Source organism: Choloepus didactylus, chromosome 16, assembly GCF_015220235.1.
Source record: "Choloepus didactylus isolate mChoDid1 chromosome 16, mChoDid1.pri, whole genome shotgun sequence".
Taxonomy (NCBI): domain Eukaryota; kingdom Metazoa; phylum Chordata; class Mammalia; order Pilosa; family Megalonychidae; genus Choloepus; species Choloepus didactylus.
In genome coordinates this window covers 57,389,875-57,409,166 of record NC_051322.1, presented here as the reverse complement: position 1 = coordinate 57,409,166, position 19,292 = coordinate 57,389,875, and the positions used below count along the sequence as shown (strand labels likewise).

Here is a 19,292-nt window from a genome sequence, read left to right as displayed (position 1 = left end):
CCCTAGCAACTAAGAAAAAGAAAATTATATAAAGATTCAGTATTCATAATTCTTTGTTAAATTCCATCTTGTCTGTTGCTACCCCTTGTTCTAGTTTGATCACTTTCCCAATCTTCAGGGATGTCTAGTCAGTGACCACCCTAACCTGTTGATGTTGAAAAGGGGTGTCGACTTTAACTCATGAACTTTTTAAGGCTCTTGATACACACTGCCAAATTACTCTCTAGAGAGGTGGTTCCGAGGTACACTCCACCAGCCATGAAAGACTACCCATCACCTTATTTCTCCTTCTTTCAAGTGACTGCTAGGCATCTGCGTTTCATCTCTGTGAGCTGGCTCTTTATGTCCTTTGCCCATCTAACAGTAAAGGATATCACCCACCACAAATTAGGCCAGCTGAGCTTCCCAGGGGCAGGCAAAGTGGTGCTGTTTCCCTACAATCCAGCCTCATCCATTCCACCCTGACATATGCAAGAAGGATCTAAAAACAAGTGCAAGCTCTATGGACTGATGTTGTTATACCGGGAGACCCCGAGCCCTCCAGGTGAGGCCCTCCTCTGTCTTGCCTATTTAGGTGGACCTTCCTTCCCTGGAGACCCCACCCTGCAGCTTGTCTGTAAGTCAGAGGCTCATGAGCTGTCCTTACCTGAGAAGTTCTTTCCTCATTTTCACCAGCTGGTTATTCATGCATGCCAATATAATTTCAAGAAAAATGAAGCCTGGAGTTTGCTGTGATTCAAGCATAAAGTTAACACACCAAAGAAAATGCCTTGATTGTCTTTAAAGTGCCAATATTGTAAAAATCCCGCAGCTGGATTGCGGGTGGAATCCTGGGCATGAACAACCACCCACCCCCCTTTTGGAAGACTGAGGACATGTCATGGAAATATCTGGACTGCATCCTCTTAACGCAGTTCTGAGGCCAGGGTCGTCAAGGCCTTGGGCGGCGAAACAGGAGCTTAGGGCTCGCTCGCTCCACAGCATCCTGGTTGCAAATGATGGCCACGGCCCGCTTGCAAGCGCTCACTGGGTGCAGGACTCCTGCTCGGTGCTTGACACAAGACTTGTTCCTAATCTGCACGAGAACCATGCAAGGTAGATGGGCTCAGCTGCAGCCTCCAGGGGCAGACCCTGGGGCCAGAGGTTGCAGAAAGCTGTGCTCTGCTAACGAAGCGGGCATCCTTGCACTTGGTCTGACCATGGCCCTCCCAGGAAGCGCGTGTCCAGTGGAATATCGCTATGTTCTCCCTCCTCCTTCCCAACTGGCCATGCTGCCCCGAAGGATAAGACCCATGAATCAGAAGAAATCCTGAGTGAATGCCTTGCACTATTGCCTTTGGGTACCAGCTCTTAAAGAGACTGTGGAGATGGTGAAGGATTCCCTTGGAACATCAACTTTTCCTCGAATTGACCAGGCACCAAGCCCCTTCTTGGCTTGAATGATTCTCCTTGATAAGTTTGCAACATACTGAGTAATCATTCAACCACATGGGCACACCCCTCGCCTATTTTTCTCAGCTCCTCACACAAGTTCTAACAGCTGGGAGGCTCTGCGATTCCTAGGCAGGCACTGCGGTAAAAGATTGTGCCCTCTCTTTTCTTGACATAGCGCACGGGGTCCAGAGACGATGATAACCCAGTTTGGGCTCATGGGTGGGCAGGGACATCTCTGACAGTGTAAGGGGCTCGTGGTGCCAACCACAGAAGGACGGGCAGGTTTCCAGGCAGGAAGTGGGAACCTGGAAGGCGGGAATGCCATCTCCCCTGGGCATTCGCCTCCTGTGCAGGAAGAAGGGGGTATCCCAGGTAGGTGGTCCGGGGGCAACGTCTGACATAGTCTTTACCCTGATTGACATGCTGGGGGTTGATCGAACTCTCTGCATACAGTTTTAAGTATAACAACAACAATTTTTTTCTCTGCTGCCAGCTTAAGTGTCTCCAAGATAGAACCATATCCTACTCTCCTTGGTACTCACAGAAACTAACCCAGGGCCTGGCACAGGACTGGAATTCAGTGGATATTGCGATGAAGGCTATGAACAAGCCATATTTTGTAAGCTACATTGAGTTTATGTCTGCATCTACTGTCCCTGAGCTTGTGGTTAAGTCTTATTTAAATGCTGTCTCTGGTCCCAGATGTTCTGGGGGAAATTAAGGTACCTATACTTGGGCCAAATTGTAAAGGGGGAAACAATAACATCACCCCCAACCCCACAAACAGAAATGATCAAAGGTCCCCATGTGGAAGGTGAATTTCAGGGAGAAGAGTTGGGGCTTTAAGGATCTCCTCTTGGACAGTCTCCCTCCATTTCCATTCTTGTAGGGTGTATCTAGGTTTCGACTGATTAAAGAAACCAGCAAGTTTCTCATAGGTACTATGTCTGTAGGTCTACTAATTTGATATGTGTTCTGGTGCTGGGCAGCCACCTCTAGTTTTATGGAATAGGCAATAACACAATCTGATCTGAACTGGAGCAGATAGCTGGTGTTTCTCAGGTCCTTCCTGCTTGGCAGGACCAGGGAAAACTATAAAAACTGAGAACATAAAATATCCTGGCCTTTGTTTTGCCCATCTGCTATATTTTGCATTTTTCTAATAATAGCTACCCACTAAATGCCCAGATACTATGCTAGTTACATAATTTATATCATCACTAATCCTTACAACTTTGCAAGGCAAAACACTGCTACACCTACCTTTATAGGTGAGGCACCCAAGACAAATAATGTTTGTAATTTACTTAAGCTGGAGCCCCAAAGGTCACAAGTTTGCAAGGGCCTGAGCTAGCATTCGAACCCCAGGAAGTCTGATGCTAAAGTCTTGTTATTTCCCCTATAACAGACTCCTGTTATGTCTGATATCCACTGTCATCTCTGAGCAATTTTCAGCTTCTTGGTTCGTTTCCTTCTTTTTAAATTGACATTTGGTATGTGTAAGTCAAAACAGTCCATGTGTTTTGGGTTCATGCCTGCCAAAAAAATGTTTTCGGAATGGGTGCTTAGAAGAGGCAGGAAGAAAGTGAATGGGGAAAAAAAAAGTTTGGCAGCTGAAGAAGAATTGCATTTCAAGTTATATCCCTCTTTGACTGGAATCCACAAGGAATTTGTATGCAAAACTTCCTCTTCCTGAAGTGTCCTCCCTCCCTCTTTCCTCCCAGGTCAGCTCCAATCCTGGCTTAAGTCCTCCCCTCACAGGCCTCCTCTCAAATAAAAAGCTTTTCTAGGTTCTGACACCATTTACAGGCCCACTGCTCACTTGCACACTTAGAATCTGCCTTGCATTTTTAATTAATTGTGTCATGAGCTTTTGTGTTCCAATATTTTATGTATCAAGGGCACAGGGCTAAGGACTACATTTCTTTTAAAGTGAGGCGGTACTGCACACATAGGAGTTGCTCAGTAAATACTCATAGAATTCACAAGTGAAAAATAAGTGAATTTGGAATAATTCAGAGGATAAATAAATTAGGATGGTATAAATAACAACTGACGTTCTAAAAAGTACTTTCTGACATGGTGAGAGGGATGATGCCTCACCAATATGGACAACTACAATGTGTAAACTCAGAATTGAATCTTAGAACATAGCCTAATGTGGACATAATAATTTTAATAGTCCTTAGATTGTAAGCTCTTACAGCAGTTAACTCTATCCCTGAACTGTAAGGCCTATCTCTAAACTTTGAGATGCTGATCCCCTAGCGTATAACCTGATTGGTCTCTGGAACAATGCATATCTCTGAGACACCTGAAACTCAGAGCTAGAGCTCGGCAGATATGAATGTCAGTATTAGTGCATACAGCCACTGTCAAAAAAAAAGCTGAAAAAGAGCCCAGACTTCAATTAGTGATATGAATGAAGCAGGTCTGGTTAAGACCAGGGCAAGCCAGGCCAAAGGGTAAAGGTTGAAACTGATTGTGTTTTAAAACTTCAACTTCCATATGAGACCAAGGGAATAAATATCTATTTGGTACAGGGTCTAAATTTTCTAAATGGTACAACTCTACAGTCGATTTGTTCAAACACCACAATTGCATGGAACTTTGAATAGGAAGTGAGATACGGTAGGTTAGTATAGGCTGGAGTGAAATAGTGACACATCCCAGAGTAATTTGGGCAGACAATAAAAAATAGATTTACAGCATCCCCCTCCCCAGACCTGAGGATCTGGGGGAAGGTGCAGATGTGTTGGACATCCTCACCTGGACTGGTGTTGATGTTGTCACAAACATTGGGACTGGTGGTTTGATGTGCTGAGCCCTCGAGCACGGGACTTGCCCTTATGAAGCTCATTACCACAAAGGAGAGTCTAAACTTGCATGTAATGGTGCCTAAGAGTCTCCCCCTGAGTACCTCTTTGTTGCTCAGATGTGGCCCTCTCTCTCTCTAACTGAACCATCTCTACAGGTGAACTCGCTGCCCTCCCCCTTACGTGGGACCCGACTCCCAGGGGTGTAAATCTCCCTGGTAATGCAGAATATGATTCCCAGGGATGAATGTGGACCCAGCATCGTGGGACTGAGAGTATCTTCTTGACCAAAAGGGGGATGCAAAATGAGACGAAATAGTTTCAGTGGCTGAGAGATTTCAAATGGAGTCAAGAGGTCACTCTGGTGGACATTCTTATGCACCATATAGATAACACGTCTTAGGTTTTAATGTATTGGAATAGCTAGAAGTAAATACCTGAAACTACCAAACTCCAACCCAGCACTCTGGACTCCTGAAGACAATTATATAATAATGTAGATTACAAGGGGTGACAGTGTGATTGTGAAGACCTTGTGGATCACACCTCCTTTATCTAGTGTATGGATGAATAGAAAAATGGGGATAAAAACTAAAGGACAAATGGGGTGGGATGGGGGGATGATTTGGGTGTTCTTTTTTCACTTTTATTTTTTATTCTTGTTCTGGTTCTTTCTGATGTAAGGAAAATGTTCAGAGATAGATTGTGATGATGAACGCATAACTATGTTATCATACTGTGGACAGTGGATTGTATACCATGGATGATTGTATGGTGTGTGAATGTATTTCAATAAAACTGACTATAATACAAAAAAAAAAAAAAGTACTTTCTGGTTTATGAAATGCTTCTTGGGCAGTCTCATTTCCACCCCACAATAACACACAGAGGAAACTGGCTTGGAACAGTTAAATGACTTGTTCTTGAATCCCAGATGTTCTTACTCCAAAGCTTCTATTACTTCCATTATAGTTGACTCGCAAGTATCAACAAAAGATTAAATCTGGAGGACCTGCTCCCATAAAACATCCTCATCAGCAGAGGGCGCCAGAACATACATGGGTCTTGGAGTTTGATCTGTTGGCATACTGGCCCAGCCACTTTCCGGTTACATGGCCTTGGACATATTGTTTAAGTTTTCTGAACCTCATCTATAAAATATTGATGATAATGCCTCCTCTGCAGGTGGTCATGAGGACTAGAAATATGTTGTGACTGGCACACAGTAGGTGAACAATAAATCACATCTCTTCTGCTCTCGTAAGGGAATCGCAGGAGTAGTTTGGAGGTTAAGTAGACCTTGATTCTTTTTTTTTTTAATTCAATTTTATTGCGATATAGTCACATACCAATCATCCACGGTGTACAGTCAACTGCTCACAGTACCATCATATAGTTGTGCATTCATCACCCCAATCTATTTTTGAACATTTTCCTTATACCAGAAGGAATAAGTAGACCTTGATTCTTGCTTAATGCTTTAGTAAATATTTGAAATTAGTTTAATACTTGGGACTTAAAATGGAAACCGAGTTGATTTCATATGGGGCCAGGTCGGAATCTAAGCTGGAACCAACTTTCTGGATGGAAAGCCTTCAAAACATGATATGTCATTTGCCCCAGCAGTTGCATATAAAAGTATGAAGTCTAAGAAAGTGATATTGGGTGGTAGCAAAGACTTAGAAAAACAAAGGATGTCACGGTCGCTCTATGTATAACAGCAAAAGTGGAAATGACCCAAATGTTCAATAGTAGGGCACAGGTTTAGTAATTTATGGTATATCCACCAAATTGACTACTTTACAGTCATTAAAATGATATAGAATATTCCAAATGGAAAGATGATCAACACATAATATAGCAAAAATTGTAAGATACAAAACAGCATGGTTTTGCTTTTGTTTAAAAAAACACACAAGACAGAAATAAAAAATTTAAGTTATTTCTGTAGGTGATAAGATTGTCAGTGATGCTTTTTTTTCCCTCATTGTTTATCTTATCTTCTAAAGACTCTGCAACGAACATTTATCACTTTGTAATGAAAAATGAGTTGTTTTTTCTTTCAAATGAGCAGAATTGGAGTCTTTCATTTAACACTGCCTTCCAGCACCACCTTTCAGGGCTGCTAGTCATGTAAATTAAGTCAATTGTAATAAAGGGGCTTGGAAGATTCAAGGTAGTTAGTTAAACAAAGTAATTAAAATCCTGACTAAATTTCACACAGCTGGTCACCAAGCTTTGCCATTAGCAGCTCTAAGGTTGCTCTTAAGAGACAACAGACTCCAGTTTTTCAAAAGGCCTAAACACAGCATAAAATAAAAATATGAACAATTGTTCATTTAAAGGGCTGCGTACCACGTTTGTCCTGAGCAAGTGTAACCTGAAACCCACCCAGAGCTCACACTCCAAGTTGGCTGCACATCTCTGGACAGGGTGTATTTGCTCTCCGTTACTCAATTTACTTTCCTGAACTTGCAGTGGAGTGGAATTTCAATGCAGAGTTACTCATTAACACCAGGGCTAAATTTAAACCTTTAATTAAATTAATCCGCTGATCCTAAACACTTTGCTTCTCCCTCAGAAAAATGTAGCGACGTTTCTTAGGTGCCACACTGCTTAATTCAGTGTGCCAATTGTTCGTTATTATTGCATTTGGTAAATCACCCAAAACCGCACACGGGTAAACCCCGAACACATTTTCGGATCGCTCCTGGCGCACGCATTTTCCCAAACAGGCCCGGTGCTCTGTGGGGTGGGGCTGGCGGCTGGGGGCTGGGGGCTGGGCAGTGCACTCTGCACCCCTCCCAGATCCAGAGCTGCAGTTCTGGAAGGGTCATCGCGTCCTTGGGCAGGAACCCATCTTTATAAACACATGGTAGGGGCCAAATGCTCATGAAACACGACAGGAAGTAACTGGCCACGTTGGTCCCAGTTTATGGCGGAGAAAAAGAGAACATAATCCCCACAATGCGAGGTGACAAGGGGGAAAAGGGTGCCAGGCCATCTTGGCACACGTCGTTCTTCATAGAAAATGGAGCACATTTTAGGGCCAAAGTAAAAATTTAATGTTGGCCATTGATTAAGAGAGAGAAGAAAAGTGACAGCACCACCAAATGAGTGTGTAAAATTGGTTTGGCCACGTTGTTCTCGCGCCTAGGCTTTTATTGCAGCCTGAGACATGAATTTACCCAGGGGCTGCATCCTTGATCTGCGAAGGAGTGAGAAATAACCTCAATGGTCAGCAACGGCTTTGAGGCGGGACTGTACAGGTGAGACCTGCGGTGCTACTCGTGAACTATTAAGAAGGACCTATTTTGCAGGGTCAGAAGTCGTTAGCTCACTCGCCGATCAAACTCTGCTTCACCTCCAAATAACAGTCGTGCAGGCCAATACCTCTCCCAGTAATACACCCCCACTCCATGACTCGTGAGTTCTGCTCGCGCCCTCTATTACCGCTCAGAGCGCGCGGGGAAACGTGCTCGCCTCCCGCATCTGGCTCACGCGCGCGTCGGGCGCCGCCAACTCTCCCGGCGGGAGGCTGGAAGCAACGGGACCGTCCAGCGATCCTCCGCCAGTCACCCGCCCGCTTTCCCTTCCTCCTCCCCCGATCCTCTTGCTTCCAGCCGCCTGCTTCCGCAGCTGCCGCCTGCGGCTTTGTTTTCCTCCCAGGTTTCATTGCCCACACGTGATACTGTGTTATTGCAAAGAGCGCTTCCGAGCGCGAGCGCGGGGCGCGCGCTCCTATAAATACGGACGCCAGGGGCCGGGAGCCGGCAAAGGAAGGATTTGCAGCTGGTCGATCAAACGATCGGCGGGAGGACCCACGGACGGACAGCCAGCCAGCTGCACGCACGCGTGGCCCGGGCGGTGCCCCGGCCCAGGCCGCAAGGGGCGAGCATGGCCAGCCCGCGGGGGGGCTGGGCCGCTGCGCACGCCCCGCGCCTTGCCCAGCCCGGGTCGCCGCCGTTCGCGCCTGCAGCTTAGCACTCGGCGCTGCTCGCTTCTCGGGGTATCGCCGAAAGATCGCTGCAGACGGACACAATGGCGGCGGCTGCAGCCACCACGGCCGCCCGCAGCAGCAGCGGAGCCGGCACCGACGCCGCGGGCAGCGGATTGCAGCAGCCGCAGCCCCGGCCCGCGGCCCAGCCGCCGCCGCCCGAGCCCCCTAGGAAGCCGCGCATGGACCCGCGGCGCCGCCAGGCTGCCCTGTCCTTCCTCACCAACATCTCGCTAGACGGTCGGCCGCCGCTGCAGGACGAGGAGTGGGGCGGCGGCGAGGAGAGCGGCGCCAGGACTCGGCTCAGCCTGATTGCCACTGCCGAGCGGGGAGGCTGCAGCGCGCTCGCGGCGGCGGGCACCGCCGGCTCGGGTCCCTGCGCCCCGCAGTTCGCGCCGCTGACGCGCTTGCCCCCTGGCGCGCACCCGACAGGGCCCGGCCCCGGGGCGGCCCGGGGCTTCGTGAGCCCACTGGGTGCGGGCCGGGCATTGGGGGAGCAGCCGCAATCCCCAAGGCCCGCGTCTCTCTCCTCCTTTGCCCCGCCTCATTCGCCCGATGGGCCCCGGGGCGCCGAGCAGGAAGGGTCGGAGGAGGACGATGCCTTTACCAGCGTGCAGGTGCCGGCGGCCGCTTTCTTGGTCTCCGGGACCCCCGGCAGTGGGAGCGGCAGCCGGGGCCGCCTCAACTCGTTCACTCAGGGAATCCTGCCCATTGCTTTCTCCAGGCAGACCTCGCAAAACTACTGCCCCTTGGAGCAGCCAGGCCAGGGAGGTAGCACCGGCGCCTTGGAGCAGCTGCAGAGGTCGCGGTAAGTATCCGGGATGCGACGCATGCGGAACCCTCCGCCCCTCCCTGCGCTCCGGGTCTTCCCTTTTTGCAGCGGGACATGAGTCGCTCCCATTCTCTCTTCCCGCCCTGCGGGATCGCTGGGCTCTTGGCCCGAATTCCAAACCACTAGGGCACGCGATGGAGGCAGAATCCACAGGGATGTGTGTTCACACGTGTGTGTCCAACCCCCCACACTTAAAACAGGAGCACCGCACTCCTGCGGGTGGGGGTCTGGAGTTGGGAGTGGCGGGAGCTCTCAAAAAGCGGCACCAGAGCCTTTCCTCACTAGGAGATCAGGAAGTTCCTGAAATCCCCGACCAGACCCGGAGACGCGCTCTCCCGGTGCGGTAGAGACTTGGCAAGGCTCAAGGTGGAGCAGAGTCCGGGCCGCCAGCGGCGACGCGCGCGCGTCCGCCTAAACTTGTAGCAGACATTCCGGGAATCCCTCCTCGGAAGTCCCTGTCTGCGCTTGGAATATTCCTACGGCCCAGGAAAACTTAGCAGTTTCCTTTTGCTTTTCTAAGAACTGGCCCTTCTTACATTCCCATGAACCAGGCCTTGAGAGTGGAGGACAGGGAGGAAGGACTTGAGGATCCTTTTTTCCCCCACCAAGATGAATTTGCTACATTAGGAAAAAACCGGTTGTACTGGCAGATATTAGTCACTTTTTGCAAAAACAAAACGTTGGACACTTGCTTATTGCCCAGGAAGTGGCTGGAGCTTATCACAGTATATTCAAGGCGCAGTCGGGTTTAGGGCTGTGGGGCCAGAGACTGGGAAAAGGACCCTGGGGGAGGGGGGGAGGAGTGGGGAATTGACGCGGGACACTTCCCTGGAATTGTCCTCCTTTAGCAACAAGGCCTGAAGTTAGTTGTAGCATATGCTCCATCTTTTCTTAGTTATTTAACCTCCTGGGTCCTCAGTTTCTCCTCCTGGGATGAGCCCTTGCCAAAATTTAGCAGGCTTCAGTTGGGAAGGAAAAACACTTTCTGTAACAGTCTCTCTCTGGCAGTGCTCCTCTGAAAACCCGGGCTAGCTCCGGCCCGAGTGAGAAAGGGGCCTATTGGAAAACCTAACTTCCTCCCCAAACGGATAATGGGGAAGAACAAGCCAGGCGCCTCAGAAGTTAGTTCTTAGTCTTACTGCTTCCCAAACGGATGAAGTCATGGTAGGTAGCACTGCCCTGCGAGTGCACGTGCGTTGCAGCAAGGGTGTGGAGCCAGGGTAGGGGGCGGGGCTCGGGATTGCACCGAGGAATTGGCAATGCTGGCGCTCAGGTGACAAGCTCAGGCGGTTCTCGTCTGAGCATACGTGCCCAGTGTCTGCGAGGGGAGCGGTGTGGCACTTGGCAGTTTCTGGGCAGCTCCAGTTACCCCTTGACTTGCCCATGCTGGCCGATATTGATCTATAGTTTGAGCCCAAACCCAGTTGTCAAGAAGGTCAAACATACACGTGATTCCCAGCCAGCCTGGAAGGCTTGCCTGTGGCTGGGAGTAGACAGATGCTCTCTCCATGCAGAAAGCAGCTGGAGATTGGATTACTGCATACTCTTTGCTCCAGGAAACTCAATTCAGGGAATAGTGAGGATTTTGTGTGTTTCTGAACCAAAGAATATCCAGAAACTGCTGATTTTATAAATATGCATCTCACATGTCTTGTTGCCGCTCCATCACCACATTAAGAAGAGTTAATCGATGTAAGATGCTTCCTTTAATCCTACAGTCACAATTTTATTACTTCTGAATAATCTGTATTTGGCAAGTTGATAAATTTTTTTTATTTGAGAAGTTGTAGGTTTACAGAAAAGTCATGCAGAAGATAGAGTTCCATATACTCCTATATATTAAACCTTGCATTAGTGTATTACCTTTGTTACAATTGGTGAAAATATTACTGTAACTGGGCTACTAAATATATAGCTTATATTAGGGCTCAGTGTGTTGCACAGTCCTTTGGGTTTTAAAGAAATTTTTATTCTAGTACTTAACAATCTAGAATTTCCCCCTTTAAACACATTCAATATTTTTAAATTATTAATATTGTATATTATAGTTCTATTAATATTTCATATCATTATACATAATATAAATTCTTAATATTACAGCTGTCAACAAAAACAGCATTAAACTGAATGTACAGGGAAGGAGTAAATGGCTAAATTGGTGATTTAAGAAAAGCTGTGAAAAATTAACTAGCTTGGCTGTTGGAATGGCTGATATCAGATTACTGCAGGTGATGAGCTTGAAATATCCTAGGGTTTTGTTTCCTTTACTGTGCTCCTTCACTGAGAATTTTGTCCGAAGCGTGTTGGTTTTGTGACCACTAAAGAGTACTTTAACCTGCATAAATAAAGTGTACAAACTCATGTGAGCTAAGGCCCAGGACCTGTTTAGAGAATGTAACTTGCTTTCCTTGTGCACCTCTCTTTAAGGAAGACTGGTAGCCTCATACAGTTCCATATGTTTCTTAATGGATTTTTTCCCTGGGGAGTTGTTTTTAAATCAAAATATACTTTTTATGGATTAGTTTCTTGCTATTTAAGGAATTCCATAGAGCCTTGCTACTCAAAAGGATGGTCCTTGGACCATCGTTCGTCAGAAACTGGTTAGAAATATAGAATCTTGACTCTAGACTCCTTCAGTTTGCATTTTAACAAGATCCCCAGGTGATAAGTGTACAAATCAAAGTTTGAGAAGCACAGCTGTAGTGAACCTGGAACTGCTTTCTTTCTTTTTTTTAAATGAACTTGAGATTTGAGATACCAGGTTTGTTACAGGTATATAAAAATTGGAATTTCTGGAGCTGGAATCTTGAAGCCCTTTGTTTTGTTTCTCCCATTTGGATACTTATAAAACCAACCACAAATTGTTGCTTGGACTTCCAGACTTGGAGCTGCCAGATAGGGAAGCATTGCTGCACCCAGGCCTTGGCACGAAGTGGGTGCCCAGTAAATATGTGTTGGTTGAGTGATTAAACCTTTTCTATGCATAGGGCTAGATGCTTGACATTTCCCTCATTTCATCCTCAAAACTTCCCTCTATGTAGATTCTGTTACAGGCATGGAAACCATGAGGCTCAGAGAGGTAAAGTAACTGCCTGAGGGCAGCCCAGCTACTGAGAGGCACAGATGTTCAGACCCAACTTTGGCCTGGATGGACACCTGGATCTTTGACGTCAAAGCAAAGCAGCAGCATCCTTTCCCTCTGCCACCTGGCTGTACCACTGTGCTTTGCATGTGGCCAGCCCAAAGGTGACTTCTGAGTGTTGGCTGTGAATTTTCTTTCAGGATGCAGCAGGCGTGGGATTCTGGTGTGATTCTGCCCTCCCTGTCCTAGCCATGCCACCCAATTTAGCCTCTGTTTGGGACCCCCAGTCATTCCGTTGGAGCTTCTAGGGAACTCAGTACTAAGGCATGTACATATAACTCAGTATATGCCTTGCAGATTGGCTCCAACATTGGGAAGCCAGCACACTGGGGTTTGCTCTCTGATGGAGCTGTCAGCTGCAGGATGCCTTAAAGATGCTTTCTAGCTTGCCGCTCTGCTTTGGACTTCAGGCATTTTTTTAGGAGGTGTCATTAGGTGAAAAGGAGTGTAAATTTATAGTGTATTTTAAGGCTTCTTCTTGCTCTAAAAATTTCATCTTGGGCCACAGCTGACAGCAGCCCTGACTTACTGCACTGTCTCGAGTGTGTGAGTGGCAGTCAGCTGCGAGAAACACAAGCTGTGCTGTGCCAATCAAGCCCAGACAGGGCAGGGCCCAGGGTCCCAGGTGGTGCTGTGGGTTGGCATGTGGGGCAGAGACATTTTATAGAATCCGCAGGTAGATTTTAAAATGACATGGAGGGGTTGGCTTCTTTGAACACCCATGTTAGCTTCACACCTGGTGGAGAGCTGGGCCTTCTGAGGAAGGAGGGCATATGTGGTACAGAGGAGCCTTGGGTGGGGATGCCAAGCCTTGGGTTCGAGTCCTACTGCCACTGTTGACAGCTGTGTGGCCCTGGGCAAGTGAATCTGTCTTGCTGGGTCTGTTTCTCCTGAGAGCCTTGCCTGTGTCTTGGACTTCTTAGGATCGTACATCTCTGAGGCTGTGAATGGAATTTTGATAAAAACAACTGCTTACAACTATGGAAGACTAAGAGCCGGGCATGTAATAAATGCATTATTATCAGGGCTCCTCAAATTTGTGCTTTGTACCACATGGGGATCTTGTTAAAAGGCAGATTCTGATTGAGTAGATCTGGGGAGGGCCTGAGATTCTATATTTCTAACAAGCTCCCTGGGATGCCAATGGACCTAATCTTGAGGAAGGAAGCTTTGCAAGGTGCTGTTGTCCTGTTTTAAGCCTGACCCTTTCAAGGTCACTCTGCCAGTAAGAGGCGCAGGGCTCAGGTTCACCATCACCTGCTAGCCCTGGGCTGGGGGCTTCTGGCCGTCCTTCCCTCTGCATTGCCCCTCTTGGAGTCAAAATTGTGTTCCTGCTGCAACTGCGGCTGGAAGCCACCTGAGCCTTCCAATGTGAGGAGCCCAGAAAGGACTTTGATCTCCTTAGCAAAAAGCAAACACAAGTTATCATTGAGCCGTTTTTACAGCAGTGTGAATTATGGAAGCCAAAGCCAGGATCCCAGGTTGGGACAGGGGCTGATGGGTGGGTCTCGCTGTTGGCAGAAAATAGCCTGGGCTTTGCCCTCCTTGCAGGCCCAGAGCCTGCGATGTGGTGAGCCAGCCCCTGGGGGAAGGAGATCAGATGCCTGCTCATGGCTGGAACGGGCCCAGGGAGGGCAGCTCAAGTGTGACCTTCTGCTCCCTGAGAAGAATGGGGGAGCCACTGTGGTTGGAACTGCTTCCCCATCTGCTGTCAAGGGGAGCTCCACACACCTGCACTTTCCCTCATCCAGAATGAGAGCTCTGAGCTGGGGAGACGGCCAAGAGCAGAAGGCCTTAGAGCAGAACAGGAAGGAGGGGCAGGTGAGCCCAGGAGTTGTGACAGGATGGGGGGACAAGGAAAGGAAACGGGTACTTGGGATTCTAGGCCTGCCCCTGGCCTCAGTTTGTAGCTGGATGGGTCACTTCACCCCTCTGGGCCTTGGTTTCCTTATGGAATTAAAAGACTGGGAAAGATAAGAGCTGCTACAGCTTCCAGGTCTGTCATTCTGAGCCTCTTCCGCCTGCTTAGCTTGGGGAAGTGTAGATAATCTGGCTCTTCAGAAGTGGGGTGGAGCTCGCCCGTGCAGCTCCAGTTGGCAGAACCTGGGCTAATGAATGAATGGGTTTCCCTAGGTGTAAGGAGAACTTGAAAAAATAAAGCCTTCAGCTGTGTTCTCTCTGGCAGTGGTAGCGGCAGTGTCTCAGCTGGACTGACAGCTTTGGGAAGTCCTTCAAGCTGGAAGCTGCTGCCCTGTGAGGCAGTTAGTCCCCCAAGCAAACCCCATTCCCAGAGCAGTAATGATCTGCAGTGACCCATTTCCAAAGGGTCTCGGTGTTTACAAGCAGACGGTGATTTCAGCCCCTTAACAGCATAGAGGGGGAAGAATTCCAGGTCACAGAGCTGGCACAGGGTGTTCTTTGCCAGGTATGTAGTGGAGGAAATTCTAGTACTGGGACTGAATGCCTTGTATCATTTATTCATTGAACAAGTGCTGAACAGAATGAATAGCATTGTGCTAGTCACGGGAGATGGAGAATCCAACCTGGTCCCTGTCTACTTTGAGGACACGTAAGTAAATGGGCCGCTTGCTACAGTGTGATGAGGGCTGTCAGGGGTGAGCTCATTGTTTGAGCCCTGGCTGAGGCTGGGCCTTTTATACCATCCCCCATGTGACCTGGTTCAGGATGTTGGACGCATTTTATATAACAAACACTTATGTTTGCTACGTGCTAGTCATTCTAAGCACTTGATGGGGATTAAGGGAGTTTATACTCAAGTCAACCCTGAGACAAGGATAACTATCATCATCCCTGTTTTGAGGCACAGAGAGGTTGAGTATCTTGCCCGGAGTCGCTCAGCTCGTAAGTGGGAGCTCGGTTTGGACCTAGGCAGTTTGGCATCAGAATCCTGCTCTGACCCACCTCTCCACTGTGTTCTGGTTGATGAGTCTAGCTCATAGCTGCTTGTTAAGCTGATTGCAGCAGAACTGGGCAGAAGTTGGCCTAAATGACCCCGAGGCCACTGCGAGCTCTGTGATTTTCCTTACGTAGGTTCGCACCTTTCTGTCACCCAGGGAGGGCCTGCTTACGTGAGGGACGTGAGGACAGTCCGGGTAAGCAGGGATCCTGTGACTTCAGTAGTTAGGTCCTGCCTAGCGCCTGCCTGGGCTTCCCCTCCTCTCGGCCACGTTGAAATTCTATAAAGTTTATGGCCCGCCTCACTCACCTGTCGCTGTTTGTGCCTTATTTCTTCAGCATGTAGTGTAAAGGGAGCATGAACCTAGTACCCAAAGAATCGGGGTGTAGCTCTGGCCTTGCCACTTGACCCGGTTCTCATCCTTGAAACAGGGACAAGAGGGACACCTGCCTCCTGGGTGTGTTTCCTTTGTGTGGGCGTGGATGGCTCCCCAGGGCACTCCCTGTAACTCCTCAGCCACAGGCTTTCTCCTAGCCTGGGGTCAGCAGACTAGGGCCCACAGACTCAATCTGGCTTGCTGGCTGTATTTATAAATAAAATTTTATTGGAGCACAGCCACATTCTTTTGATCTTTGGCTGTGTTTGTGTTGCAGTATCAGAGTTGAGGTGCTGAGCAGAGGCACTCACAGCTTCAAAGCTTTATAGAAATGACCATGTCTGCCCTGCCCGAGCCTGGTGCATTGTACCCAGGTGGTGTGCCCAGTCCCCTTAGCCCCTTCTTGCCTGTCTTTGCCCTGGTTTGTGCCCTGGACGATATGGTGACCTTCTGGGGGTTGAGGGGTGGGCTCCCAGCTTCAGTTTGAACCTCTGTCAGCCCATCCTCCCCAGGTTGGCAGAGGGGCCCCTCTGAACCCCACATCTGATCCTGTCTATCTTCGATTCCTTGTATTTCATGCCAGGCTGGTCACCTCCTGCAACTCGAGTACCTGGCCTAGCCTGGGCACTTTACACGCATTGTTTCAGTTAATTTGTGTGAGATCCCATGAAACAGATTATATCCATTTTAGAGCTGAGGAGCCTGAGGTCCAGAGGGGTTAAGGGAACTTGATCGAGGCCATATAGCTGGAACCCAAAATTTGACCGCTGGTTTCCCTGGCATTTGAGCTGCGTGTTTCTACTACACCTACTGGTGCGCTCTCCTGGGTTTAGGAGAGACACAATTGGTAACCTTAAGTGATGGGAGTATTTACACCATGGGAATGGGCAGATGCTGCTTTGTTCCATTCTCCCCACGAAGTCTAGGCAAAAAGGTCACCATCAGAGGAAAGAGTGTTGAAAACCAGAAGCTTTTATAAGAATCTGTTGTTTAACATAGTGTTGCGAATTTCTCTGAGAATCACCACCACCTATTTTCTGCCCAGAAAATATCTGATGCCCTGAAGTTTCTGCCTAGGTGCAATTAAAAAACCTCTTCCCAGGCATTGTGGGGTTCCGAGTGCTTAGTGTTACATGTAGGAAACAAAATCGTTAGCCTTTACTCTTTCACAAACTCTGTAATGTTGTATTTTAATTTTTTGTTTGCTTTTTAAAAGCCTCCAAGAACATATAATCAATCAGGGTTTCCTGGGTTTTTTGTTTTCCTTTGTGTTAGCAGTTTGCATAATTGTACACTAGTTTATATTTAACAAGGTTATCATTAATGTGGTTTGGAGTTTATTGCTGCACATTGAGTCACAGAGACAAAAGTTTCTGGGGCACAACATGCAAATGCTAGCAGTTTAGGACTTGGCATATCGTAATGATGTGTGTGCACGAGAAGCTCAATCTCGCCCTGTCTGAGGGCCGGCTTCAATCCAGGGTCAGTTCCGTGATAACTAGATGACAAACCATTCAACAAGTGACTAATGAAGTATTTGAGAATGTCAAACATCTCCATGTGCTAAGCACATTGACTTTTATTGCAAAGCACTTTACTCTTTGGCCCAGTTATTTATAAAGTAGAATGCCTATTTTGCTAAGCTTAGGAAAGGAGGGGAAAAATGCTGGGGAATGGAAGACAGTCACAAGCTATATAAAATTTTGCCTAAGGACAGAAACTGGCATTTGGGGGACAAATGGTTGATTTGATGTTGAAAGGAAGTTCTTGATGGAGTGTTAGGTTATCTTGAGTTGAATAAAGTTTGCTTTCAGAGGATGAATAGTGAAGAAGGAAGGTGCTATTACAGATGTAGGAGGTAATTGTGTGGGTTATTGAGGGATTTAATTTATCCATCACAAAACTAATTCCAGATAATACTGTAAGTTCTTATCTGTTCAGTGCTTTGTGGTTTACAAAGTACCCTCATAGATTTTATTTCAAGTCATATCAAAAAGGCAGTGTGGCAGCTGTTTTAAAGCCTAGAAAATTGAGACAACAATTAAGTAACTTGTCCAAGGTCAAGTATTCAAATGTGGCAGAATGGGGATCTGAATCTAAATTGAATGTTTTCAAACAAAGAAATTCTACCATAACTGTATCATTAATGGAAAAATTCATTTTGCTATTAAGAAAAACAGAAAATAAGGTTCTGTCTGAAGTTAAGAGAAAAATGTATTTTCGTTTTCTAAAAAGTGCTGTAAAATTATATTCTCCTTCCTGCCCCAAATCTTCCACTTGGTATATTTGTAACCTCAAAAGAACAAAAATGCCAGGGCCTGATCCATTTTGGACCTATGGGCTAGAGTCAGTCAAGGTCTGTATTTTAAAGTACAAAGAAATATTGTGCTATAGTTTTGGCTAGCCAGCATCCTCTCATCAAACGAGGATGCAGATTCTCACGTGATAACCTCTGGTGCAGGCCCGCAGAGTCCTAGTCTGGGGCCCTGGTCGTGGAAAATTTTCTCAATAACGATAGTTCTCTCCAAATAATAATTTGGTGTCGATGCTTGCCGCTCGGAACGGGCTTTTTTCACTTTCTGCCCTCCTGGGGCGTAGCTGCTGTCTCAGCAAATTGAGTAAATGGATTCAAGAGTGGAAAGATCAGCCTTGGAGTTAGATGGCCCTTGCTTGACCCTTCTGAGCCTCAGTTTCCCTGACTGTAGAATGGGGGTGAGTGCCTACCTTTGGGGGGTGTTGGCAAGTGTTCAAATAAGAAGGCAGTATTAAGCACCTAGCAGACATTTGGCACTTAGTGTCAGTAAACTGTCACTTTTAATTCTGTTAATTGTGCTGCACCCTATACTGTCCTGACAAGCGGTTGAGAAATCTGGAAATCATCTGGAGCAGAGCTCTTTGCTTTGGTGGAGCTAAGACTATGGTGCACTGAACAGATGATTTGCCACATTGTTTTAATTGCATAAATAGTAGTAAACTAGAATCATAACAGTGCAGGAAAACAGTGCTCCTTCAATTAGGTACTGCCTTTTGCCCCAGTGTATACTGGCATCTTGACTATTTTGATTGCCAGAATAAGGACTCAAGGACAGGAAGCAAGGGAGGAACATTCAGGTATACATTGTTAGACCTTTAGAGCAGCAAAGCCCTGTGGTTGAGTGATGGCTGGGCCACATGCCGGTGCATAGAAGGTACTGGAGGATTTCTGCAGCCCTGACCAGAGCATCTATGGGGGCAGTGTTACCTGCAAAGACAATTCTTTGTTGCATGCTCAGCATGCATTTCTGAGTGCCCTCTTCCTGAGGGTGAGGGTGGCTCAGGGAACTCGCCTTCTATTGTGGCTACTGACACTGGAATCCCATGTTTCCTGGGTAACTCGACCCTACCTTTCTGCCTTTCACCCATTTCCCCTCCACATTCACAGGCTCTTCTGCATGTGGCCCCTACCTCCCTCTTTTAACGCTGGGTAAGCAAAGTGGGAGTTTTATTAAGGGTTCCCAGGTGTAGGTCATTTGGCATTGGGCCAGCAGTGACTTGGAATATCAGTTCTGCCCATGCCTCTGGGTGCCAGGCTGTGGCGGCCAGGTTGGTTCAGAAGCAAATGGGGTCTGGCGCTGTCCTGCAGGAGAGGAGAATTAAAACCCAAGGCAGGAGAAGGCAGGGAGCTGCCCTTGCTGCAGCAGGAGTGGCATGGTTTCCTGGGCCTGCAGGCCAGCTGTGGCTTCCGAGGGCCCCAGGGGCGTGGGGGAGGCTGCAGCTGCTCAGGATGGCGAAGCACAGT

At 47.7% G+C, this 19,292-nt stretch overlaps 1 protein-coding gene across 2 annotated transcripts in view; it reads left to right on the top strand.

Annotated features, from left to right (window-relative positions):
* Positions 1 to 7,864: 7,864 nt before the first annotated feature.
* Positions 7,865 to 19,292, top strand: part of CABLES1 (Cdk5 and Abl enzyme substrate 1) — a 111,150-nt gene continuing 99,722 nt past the window's right edge. For both annotated transcript variants that reach the window (XM_037805965.1, XM_037805964.1), the window contains exon 1: positions 7,865 to 9,055. In XM_037805965.1, coding sequence (XP_037661893.1) covers positions 8,292 to 9,055 — 764 coding nt within the window. In that variant the 5' untranslated portion in view covers positions 7,865 to 8,291. The remainder of the gene's footprint in view (positions 9,056 to 19,292) is intronic.